The 10,934-nt window shown below is 34.9% G+C and overlaps 3 protein-coding genes across 5 annotated transcripts; 2 read left to right on the top strand and 1 right to left on the bottom strand.

Annotated features, from left to right (window-relative positions):
* Window positions 1-13: 13 nt before the first annotated feature.
* Window positions 14-5,291, top strand: LOC127240298 (IAA-amino acid hydrolase ILR1-like 3). Of its 2 annotated transcripts, none has more exons than XM_051258926.1 (6): window positions 14-394; window positions 834-959; window positions 1,341-1,655; window positions 1,746-1,877; window positions 1,957-2,349; window positions 5,083-5,291. In XM_051258926.1, the coding sequence occupies exons 1-5, from the start codon at window positions 14-16 to the stop codon at window positions 2,341-2,343; spliced, it is 1,341 nt and encodes a 446-aa protein (XP_051114883.1). In that variant the 3' UTR covers window positions 2,344-2,349; window positions 5,083-5,291. The 2 variants fall into 2 exon arrangements, with proteins under 2 accessions (XP_051114883.1, XP_051114968.1); XM_051259011.1 differs by lacking the exon at window positions 5,083-5,291 and adding an exon at window positions 4,412-4,561.
* A 1,443-nt stretch (window positions 5,292-6,734) lies between these two features.
* LOC127246439 (uncharacterized) lies at window positions 6,735-8,044 on the top strand. Its single transcript, XM_051267838.1, has 3 exons — window positions 6,735-7,241; window positions 7,320-7,564; window positions 7,665-8,044. The coding sequence occupies exons 1-3, from the start codon at window positions 6,774-6,776 to the stop codon at window positions 7,924-7,926; spliced, it is 975 nt and encodes a 324-aa protein (XP_051123795.1). The 5' UTR covers window positions 6,735-6,773; the 3' UTR covers window positions 7,927-8,044.
* Window positions 7,832-10,589, bottom strand: LOC127246466 (serine/threonine-protein phosphatase PP1-like). 2 transcript variants are annotated; one of them, XM_051267882.1, is made up of 4 exons: window positions 9,845-10,588; window positions 8,958-9,517; window positions 8,438-8,617; window positions 7,832-8,314 (listed from the first exon to the last, which is right to left on the bottom strand). In XM_051267882.1, the coding sequence occupies exons 1-4, from the start codon at window positions 10,032-10,034 to the stop codon at window positions 8,291-8,293; spliced, it is 954 nt and encodes a 317-aa protein (XP_051123839.1). In that variant the 5' UTR covers window positions 10,035-10,588; the 3' UTR covers window positions 7,832-8,290. The 2 variants fall into 2 exon arrangements, with proteins under 2 accessions (XP_051123839.1, XP_051123847.1); XM_051267890.1 differs by lacking the exon at window positions 7,832-8,314 and having other exon boundaries at window positions 8,452-8,657; window positions 9,845-10,589.
* Window positions 10,590-10,934: the final 345 nt, after the last annotated feature.

The following is a 10,934-nucleotide window of genomic DNA, read 5'->3' on the forward strand; positions in this document are numbered from 1 at the left end:
AATTAATTTTGCAATGTCTCCTCCTCCACCGCTTGTCATGCTACCAGCTTTTCTTGTATTTTTTCTGCTAACCATGTCAATCAGGACGGGGCCGCTGGCTGCCACTGCTGCTACCACCACCGCTTGGAGTCGGGATCGAGGATATGCAGAGGAGATTCTGAGCGCTGCCCGGGCCGACAAGGATTGGCTCGTGTTGATTAGAAGGAAGCTTCACGAGAATCCCGAATTGAATTTCGATTTGTTCAACACCAGTGCCCTAATCCGGGATCAACTCGACCAACTCGGCGTTGATTATGATTATCCTGTTGCGAAGACTGGTCTGGTTGCTCAGATCGGGTCTGGCCGCCCGCCGATCGTTGCTCTGCGTGCGGACATGGATGCTCTGCCGTTGCAGGTCAGTCGTTGTCTCTTCGTTTGTGGTAGCTTAACTTTTTGCCTGTTTCTGTTCTTAGTGGCGTGCCTCGGAGACGTGACAAATCGTTGTTTGGTTAAGTTAGGGTTTGGGGACGAGCGATTTGATCATATGACCTCTGATTTGCTAGCAATTTAGGAAAATAGTTCAAATTCCATGGTTATATATGATATGCAGTTTGAAATTTATGATCGCCATTGTTAAATCTAAAACACTACCAATTTTGATAAAAATTCCAAAAAAATATCCCAATTTTGATGTGCCTTACAACTCTATACTTTCTAATTCTTTGGACATCCAACTTTTGGTTCTTCTTTGTGCTTCTGTGAAGCATCTTGTGTGGTGGGATAACTGATGGTGTTCTTTTTTATGGCTTTGTCTTTGCATCTCCTGTGTTGTTTTCATTCGGTGCCATTGGCAGGAAGAAGTGGAGTGGGAGCACAAAAGTAAAGTGGACGGCGTGATGCATGGATGTGGCCACGACGTTCATACTGCAATGCTGCTCGGCGCTGCAAAGCTACTCAGCCAAAGGAAAGATAAGCTTAAGGTTTGCCACGAGTCTCAAATTTTCTTCTATATTCGACTGTGAAGTTCCATTTAAGAAACTTAGTGTCGATGCTTTTGCTATTTGCTACTTTGTTTTGACTTTTGAGCCCATATAATGTTGTTCTCCAAATGCATTTAGTGTGTGTGATACGGGATTGCCACAAAATTTTGCACAAAACCATTTGTTCTTTTGCGCTTAGTCGATTAATTATCATTCTCCGTTACGATCTTTAATTTTTGTTGGTCCATACTGCTCTTTACATCGTTGTTTGTTCAAACTTGTCTGTTTTCTACTACCAGTTAAATATGTTTAACCTGCTTTCAACGGCTCGGGAAAGATCCACAATTTGAATTTGATATTTTGATATAATCGATGGTGAAGGGAACGGTAAGGCTTCTTTTCCAACCGGCAGAGGAGGATGGCGGCGGAGCGCCCCATATGATAAGCGAAGGTGCTCTTGGTGATGCCGAAGCCATTTTTGGTATGCACGTAGACTCTGAAGAGCCAACAGGAAGTATCGTTAGCACAGCAGGGCCAATTCTAGCTTCCGACTGCTACTTTGAGGCCAAAATAGTTGGGAAAGGCGCGCACGCTTCCGAACCCCACAAAAGCACCGATCCAATCGTCGCAGCAGCTCTCTCAATCTTGGCATTGCAGCAGCTCACCTCGAGAGAAGCCGATCCATTTTACAGCCAAGTGAGTATAAAGTTTCTGCTCCCTCCCTCGAAAAATCGTTATGTTGGAAGTGAACTTGGAAATCGAATAACCTTCACGACATGATTGCAGGTGCTCTCCGTTACGTACATCCGGAGCGCGACGGAATCCAATGATGTAATTCCACAGTTTGTCGAATTCGGTGGCGCCCTCACGAGTCTCACCACGGAAGGGTTGCTTCGACTCCTGCAAAGGGTGAAAGAGGTAAAGCTTCAATTCCAATCTTCCATACTAATTAAGAGACTAATTATTTCTCGATTGCGTTTGATCCTCGAGCACGTAGATTGTGGTCGGAGTGGCGAACATGTACAAATGTGAAGCTTACGTTGGCATGAGAGAAGGGGAGAATCCGATATACCCTGCCACCATAAACGACGAGATATTACACGGTCATGTGAAGAGGGTCGGAGGCCTCGTGTTGGGCCCCGACAACGTGAAGGAGGGTAAAAGGGTGATGGCCGGCGAGGACTTTTCGTTCTACCAAGAGGTGATCCCGGGAGTCATTTTCCTCGTCGGGATTAGGAACGAGAATGTAGGCTCGGTTCACCCGCCGCACTCGTCGCTCTTCTTCGTCGACGAAGACGTACTTCCGATTGGAGCTGCATTGCACACTGCCGTCGCTGAAATTTACCTGAGAGAGCACGAGCACGGCAGTCATTCCGATCTCTAACACCAGGTATCATCGTTTGCTTCCTTTGGTTTCCTTCTTATGCATGTTTCTTGGCTCAGTTGCTTTAATATTGTTAGAAAAAAATATATAAATAAATAAAATGTACCAAAGGAAGAGGGTTGTGTTCACCTAATTTTGAAAAAACAGTATATTTTTATGTTTTTCATAAACATAAAAATATATTTATTGAATGAAGAGAGTATATAAGATAAATAAGCATCTAGAATTTGAATTAAAATAATATTTTAAGAATGTAATAGTGTAAATAAAAGTAAAAATTATTACAGAATTTATTAGATTATTTTAGGGAAATAAAACTATGATAATTAGATAAAAAAACAGACCTATTAATTAGGAGTGTTTTTCTTTTATCTCTCGAGTGTGTTTGTCTCTATTTTTTAATATTATTTTATTTTATTACCATATCACCTCACATATTTTACTATTTTTTTATATAAAAAAATAAAATGAAAGCAAAATAGAAAGAGGGAAATAGGCTTCTTTTTTTTTTTTTTTTTTTTTTTTTTTTTTTTGTATAATCGTCACAATATAATAAAAATTTTAACTAAAAAAGAAAATAAAATTTATATAGAAGTATTTGGTGATTTGGGTATAAATAATTGAATGAAAAATAAGTATTGCAAATAATATTTGATTAGAAAATAATTCTTTTTATAGGATATTTTAAATGTAAAATATATTTAAATGTGAATTTTTAATCAAAATTTTTAAAATTTATTATTTGAATTTTACGCTTTTTTGTAAAAGATTCTTACAAAAAAATTCTATTAAATATTATTTCAATATTAAAATTCAAATCAAAATATTTTTTTATGTGAAGTCTATGAATGTCCAGTAATTTTAATAAATATGTGTACTATATTAATTTTTTAAAAAATATATATTTTTTGAAAAGTATATTTTCCAAAGAAAGAACACATACTTTATTTAAATCGTAAACTATAAATTAGAAAGACATGTGAAAAATCACAAATAGGCCATACTCTATGCTTAGGTTCAGTTTGAGGGTTTGAAAAAAAGAAGCAATTTGTGTTGCTTCCCAGGTCACAAAATTGACCAAATTAAAAGCCTCCCAAATGTTTATATTTGTAATTGTATCTAATTTACATTTTAAAAATAATTTATGTTTATTAAAAAGATTAAGATAAAATTTTATATTATTTTATTATTTAAGAACAATCTAAAAAGAGTTTAAAAGATATAATAACAATAAGACGTCATTCTGGTTTTTTCAGTTAAGGAAGTAGATGGGTTATATTTACTTAAAATTCAAATTCAGTTTCAATTCTTCTTCTCATGTTTCGATGATAATTATAAATATATTAATTATAAAATACTATTACATTCGCTATTCAAATTAAAGACTAAACCGAAATTTAAGAAAAAATAAAATAAATAAACAAATCTATCTGTGTATTTATTAGAGCGGCAAGCAATTAGTTGGGGGAATAAACATAAACATAAAATAAAATAAAATAAAAGCTTGTATTTGGTTGGCTATTTTGGTAGGCGTTGAATTTACTCATGCATTTATGACTATCTACATTTACATCTGCCATCTCGCCTCCCAATTGAGCATAAAATAAGCAAGATAATTTAATACTCTATTTATATTTTGTGGAATATATATATATAATTATTTATTACTCCATCCAATTTTAAAATTTATATATTTATTTTTGACATTAACTTTGATAAATGGTAGTAATCTTTTAGTTGTAGTGGTAGTTAAAAGTAATATAATAAAGATAATTTCATTTATATTTATTTTTGGTGTTTAAGTAACGATACAATGATAAAGTAGATGTATTTGTAGGAAAAGGTACTAGAAATGATTATTTTGTAATTAGATAAAAATAAAATAAAATAAAAATAAAAATATGTATATTTTGTGAATGGACGGAGAAAGTATTATTTATGTTAATATAATATAAAAATAATATATGCAATTATTTGCCTAAGTCATTATGCAAAATATTTTTATCAAATAAATTATAAATTGTGAATATATTGTTTTGGTTAACACAATATGAGTCCTATTTTTTAGGTACCGGCTTGGGCACATAAGCATTACATCTTTCGTAATTTATTCATCACATGAATTGCAAATATTGTTGTGTTTAAATGTATTCGTAAAATTTTATTGGATTTTGTTTATTTTGATTTTTTATAACTTTTTATTACGATTTTACAATACACATTTTTTCATACAAACATTAATTTGATAGTTATTTCATTTAGAAATATAAATTATAAATCGAAAATCAAATACAAAGTAAGTAAACATTTGCTTTTAAAATAAATAAATACTACTATTTGATACAATGTTTTAAGTAATTTCGGTTAAATAACATCAAAAATAAATTTGAAAAAACATATTATTTATATAACAAAAAGTTAAAAGTATATAAATTTGATTCTTTTATCATCTTAAATCAAAATTAATAATAATTATTTTTAATATTTTTTTAATAAAAATACATGATTTATATATATATATATAATATCTCATCAAAATATTATTTGTTTCAATTAATTTTAAACCACAATAAAATGTATGTATAATTGTTATTGGTATTTGTTGAATTCACTTCTCCAAAAATCTTATAACATACCAACCTATCAAATTTTCGAGTAATGTGTAGATTTGAAATAATAGTATATTTTAAATATTATATTTATTTGTTATTTATTATTGTTATTATTATGACATTGCAGATTTGAATGGCTATGAATTGATTATGATAGGCATCGGTGAAGCGCATTTAATTACTCACCAGCGTTTTGAACCAGAGTCAAAGGTGGAGCATGTGTGGGTTGAGGTGTTTTAAATGCGATTTAAATTAAATAAAATTAAATTATATTTTAATTTTCATGTAAAACCTAATACCTTTCTTTAGCTATTGGTTTATTTTTGTTTGAGCAAATTGTTTGAATATAATCAATTTTAATGAAAATGAGTGTTAAATGAAATGTTTTTAATACACAAATAAAATTGAATAGATAAAACAAAAGAAAAAAAAAAAAAAAAAAACATAGTAATTAACTATTTGGTTATTTCCTTTAGGTACTTGAATGTTATATTTTGAATAAAATAAATAAATATATACTATATTCTTTTTAAGGACAGATGAGATATTGAATCATAAATGGAGGAAAAATACTTATTAATAATGGTTTTGGATTTTGAGATTAGTTACTGTCGTGGATAATATATATACAATTCAATTAATGTTAGTACACAATTGAATGTGTTTGGTTTGATTTAAAATCAGAATATTATATTTGAATTTTAATTTAAATAATATTATAGCATGATATTCTATAAAAAAAAATAAAAAATAATACTTTTTTAATCTCACATTTTTATTCATATTGCCGTTTCATGTGCGTTTTCTTTAAAAAAATTATATATTTAATAATATTTTAAATTGTATAATTTATAATTATTTTAATGTAATTAAGATAATTAATTATTTTAATTTTAATTTTAATCTATAATTATTTTTATTATTATATTTATAATTATTTATTAATTATATTCCTTTTAAATTATGGTGTCTACCTATACAAACATAAGACAGAGAGTAGTATTATTTTTCAGAACAGCATGAAATGAATTGTAGTAAAATTAATTTCAAATATAGAACTAAATACATTTAATTGACATATTAAGTAAAAAAAATGCAGCAACAACCCCCTTCCCCACCACCACCAAAAAAAGAGAAACGAAATAATGTTGTAAACTTTAGAATATGTTGTTGTCTCTCTATGTATATATTCACATTTTTAGATAAAGGTAGTTAAATATAAATATTTTTTTAGCATAAAACAATGGATTAAAGTGGAAGAAGACAGAAAAGAAAAAATAAAAGAAATGAGTAAAGGATAAAGCCCTTTTCCAATACTACAAGAATACGCAACATTAATTTACTTATATTTTATTTTGAACTATCAAATTTATTACTCACCAAAAAAAAATGAAAAATCTTTATTTTAGTAAATTGTAATTAATTCTGAACATTCAAAATAATAAATTAAATACTTTTTTATTCTAAAAAGAAATATTATCTTTGTCCGACTCTAAAATTTCATTTACTATATATGTTTATACGTGAATATTAATTATTATATAAAAATAGAGTCCAAAGAAAAATGATAAAAATATTTTTATTAGTATTTTATAATACTATTATAATGATATTTGTGAAAAAAAATTATATAAATATAAAAATATTTTTAATGTTAATAATTTAACTTTCAGAGAAAAAAAAAAAAAAAAAAACGAGAAAAAATCAAACATACCCTTTCGTAAAGAAAGTAATAAATAAATAAATAAAAGGTAACCAAAATCTGCAGACAATGTATATAAATAAGCGAAGGGGCGAAGGCAAAACGGCAAACAAAAAATGGACGGCATCGAGCACCGGACGGTAAATCTCAACGGCGTAAACATCCATGTGGCGGAGCAGGGGCAGGGACCCGTGGTCCTGTTCCTCCACGGCTTCCCGGAGCTCTGGTACACGTGGCGGCGCCAACTCCCGGCGTTCGCCGCCTTGGGGTACCGCGCCGTGGCGCCGGACCTCCGAGGATTCGGCGATTCCGACGCGCCGGCCGACGCGTCGAGCTACACGTGCCTTCACGTGGTCGGCGACATTGTCGCACTGATCGAGTCAGTCGCCGGCGGCGCTCCGGTGTTCCTGGTGGCGCACGACTGGGGAGCAATGATCGCCTGGTACCTCTGCCTCTTCCGCCCCGACCTCGTCAAGGCTTTCGTCTCCCTCACGGTGCCGTTCCGCCCCCGGCACCCGGCGGCGAAGCCAGTCGCCGCCATGCGCGCCGTGTTTGGGGAAGATTACTATATGTGCAGATTCCAGGTTTATCTGTACACTTTATTATTATTCGAAACAAACACGTCCTGAGTCTTTTTATTTATTTATTTATGTAAATTATAGGAACCGGGTAAAATGGAAGCAGAAATAGGCGAATACGGGTCAGAGGCGGTTATAAAAAAGATCCTGACCGACCGTACGCCGGGCCTGCCCCGTTTACCCGAGAAGGATCCGTTCGGACCCAAATCCGAGATCGTCAAATCGCCGTTGCCGGCGTGGCTCACCGAGGAAGACCTGAAATATTACGCCGGAAAATACGACAGCCGCGGCTTCACCGGCGGTCTGAATTACTATCGTGCTCTCGACCTGTAAGCTCCGATCCAATCGCACAGATAGATTAGACTTTAGAGAGAATCAAAATTAGAGAGAAGAATTAACTTTAATTAACACTTACCTTTTTGTGAGCAGGAATTGGGAGCTGACGGCGGCGTGGACGGCGGCGAAGGTTAGGGTTCCGGCGAAGTTCATCGTGGGAGATTTGGACATGGTGTACACGACGCCGGGGGTGAAGGAGTACGTCCACGGCGGCGGCTTCAAGAAGGACGTGCCGCTGTTGGAGGAGTGCGTGGTTCTCGAAGATTCCGGCCACTTCATCAACCAGGAGAGGTCCGACCAGGTTAATGCTCTCATCCATGATTTCATAAGTAAGTTTCCAGTCGCTGCTGATTAATCCATCCGCCATTGTCGTACGGACGCCATCACTGTTCCGGCTGCCTCCGCCTGTTTCTCTTCAAATAGTAATACATACATACATGCATACTAACGGTGCTGTTCATTATTTTCGTCCACATGCTAATTTTTATTTTTATTTTCTAAAATATTTATTTTTTACCATATATATATAATAATACCTAATCTCCCAGCCTAAACACAAAAATGAATACATTCATAAATCAGGAACACAATAATTTGATAAAAGACATTTACAGCTACTGCATTAATAACGAATCTACATTCTATAACATGCAGTTGAAGAAAACACTGCATTGCATTTATAACCTCTAACATGACCCAACCTACAGTTCTCAGAAGTATCAGCTGGCTCCATGCTTTGGGGGCTGTTACAAAAACATGAGAACAACACAATAAATAAATAAATTCGTCGTTTCGATTTTAATTTCAATGATCTTATTATGCTGTTCATGGTCACGGCAAGGTGATAATAAATCGAACATACCTACCTTTCTAAGGGGCACCTTCGAACCGGTTGTCGAAGGTTTTAGCATCTCAAACGAACATACTAGCGATTCATCAACGTTAAGTACAGCGCCTGCATTGTCAAACTCTCCGCCATAGTTAGGCGCTGAAAATATCGTCACTAGCCTTCTCTTTGCAAAGAACTCATAGCCGTCTTCCACCACCTTGGGTAAATATACCATAAGGAAGAATTAACGATCTTGTCTGTGTAAGATGGAAAAAAACATAGGTATCTATTATTCGTTAAATTTATTCTTACTTTCCATTTAAGACAATAAAAACTTTCATCCATGTAAGTATTATCTATGACAGCAAACTTTCATACATGTAAGTATTATCTATGATAGCAAGTGCCGAAAGATATCATTTAAGCGCTCTACTGACAATATAAGATAAATAGTTCACACAACATATGTTATTCACAGAGCATTCTAAACTCTAGTTACTACTCTAACGTATACTTCAGATCAATGAAAAAGTCCAAATTATCGCAATCAATGGTACCTGATGACCGCGGCAAATGAGGTCCAAGTCATTTTCCTCCAGGAACTCGGCAACAACATCCGGACCAAAAACACACGAAATGCCTCTGTCACTATCAGACCAGCCCCGAATCCTCGGACTAGGATCGGACCAAAGCAGATCGCAAAGGAGACCACCATCCGGGACATCAGTTGGCCTGGGAATCTCGTTGATTTGCTCAAGTTTCTTCAGCTCGGGAGAGAGGCCTCCGTGCATGCAGATGATCTTATCATCGATGAGAGCAGAGACTGGCAGGCAATTGAAGCAATCGATGAATATCTTCCAGAGCCTGACGTTGAACCTCCTCTTACATTCGTCGTAGAATCCGTAGATACGGTTGATTTTGGCATCCTCATGGTTCCCCCTGAGAAGGAAGATCTTGTCTGGATGCCTTATTTTGTATGCCAATAATAAGCATATGGTCTCCAAGCTCTGCTTGCCCCGATCAACGTAGTCGCCGAGAAAGAGGTAAGTCGATGCCGGCGGATAGCCTCCGTACTCGAAGAGACGAAGGAGGTCTTGGTACTGTCCGTGTATGTCGCCTGCCAGAAAACAGCATTTCAATTACATGGCATGTTCAATGGCGGATTTGAAGTTGATCGCCATTGTCGAATAGAATGAATTCTTCAATCGGAAGCACAATTCTCGTGAATTTATATGTGTAATTGAGTATTGCAAACGAGAACGATGCTATTTTGATGAGTTAGATTATCAGCATTCCGTGGAGGAATTAATGATACCATCCCCAATTCCTAACCCTAGAAAATTGCAGAAAACCGCCATCCCCAATTAATCCGAGAAACTTCACGATTCCGACGGAGAAATCAGCAAAATGGGACGTAAAATTGATGATCGGAGGAAAAACGTACCGCAGATCCTGACAGGAGCGCGGATCCGGAGGAGATTGGGGTCGGAAAGGAAATTGTGGCGAGCGGAGACGCAGAGCTGGCGGATCTCGGCTTCGGAGAGCTGCACCTGCTTCCCGCCTTTGCCTTCCAATAGGCGCTGGATGATATCATCCAACTCTCCGTGATCCATCGTCCCCTCCGTCGCCATCATCCACGGCGTCGATTTTGGAATATATTTCGATTTGATTCGATACAAAATAGGAAGGCAGGTTGAAATTCAGATTTCGGTATTCTTCTAGCTTGTTCTTCTGGTGGAAGGAAGGGAGATGGTTTGTTTGTTCGCGAAACGTTGAAATTGTCTGATCGATCATGCTCACTGATCTCCTCGTCTTCTACCTCCATCGCTAATTTTATACATACTGCATAACCAACAAGTGCAAAATCAACAGTTAATGGCGATAAATTGATGCAAGCCAATCCTCAACGTCCATCCTCCTTAATGAGCAACACTGAAGAGTTGCTGAACTACTACTACTACTAATTTCATGAACTTATTATATACTATTATATATATATCCATCACCACAGTTGTGTTCCCAATGCTTTCCTCAAACTACATGGCTCTCATCCTCCGGTTTCAGATCCTCCTCATCATCGACATCGACATCGAGCATACGTCCAACGCATAAAAACACACGAATCAATCACATAAACACAATTGCTTCGTGAATCAATACCTTTTAATTTAGTGCCAAACCTTTTCCCCGGCATGAGAGGACGAAATCGACCGCGAAAACCACAGTACCAGCCTTCGTTGGTTTTTTTTTTATTTAAAAAAAAAAAACACATTATATATCACAATATTTATCGTTTGAAATTCTGTGTCAGACCGAATCAGATCTGACTCATCAGTACAAAGCAGTAAAGACGACCATCACATATTTCACAACATGCAATATAGTAAAAAAATATTATTATTAGTATATACAATTTTAAATAAAAATATATTAGTATTTTTTTTCATAAAATTTCATATTAAAAATTTTTTTTTAAAAAAAATATTATCATATACTCCATCCAATAATTGATTATTTTCATTATTAACAGAATA

Source organism: Andrographis paniculata, unplaced genomic scaffold, assembly GCF_009805555.1.
Source record: "Andrographis paniculata isolate CXL003 unplaced genomic scaffold, ASM980555v1 Contig10END, whole genome shotgun sequence".
Taxonomy (NCBI): Eukaryota; Viridiplantae; Streptophyta; class Magnoliopsida; order Lamiales; family Acanthaceae; genus Andrographis; species Andrographis paniculata.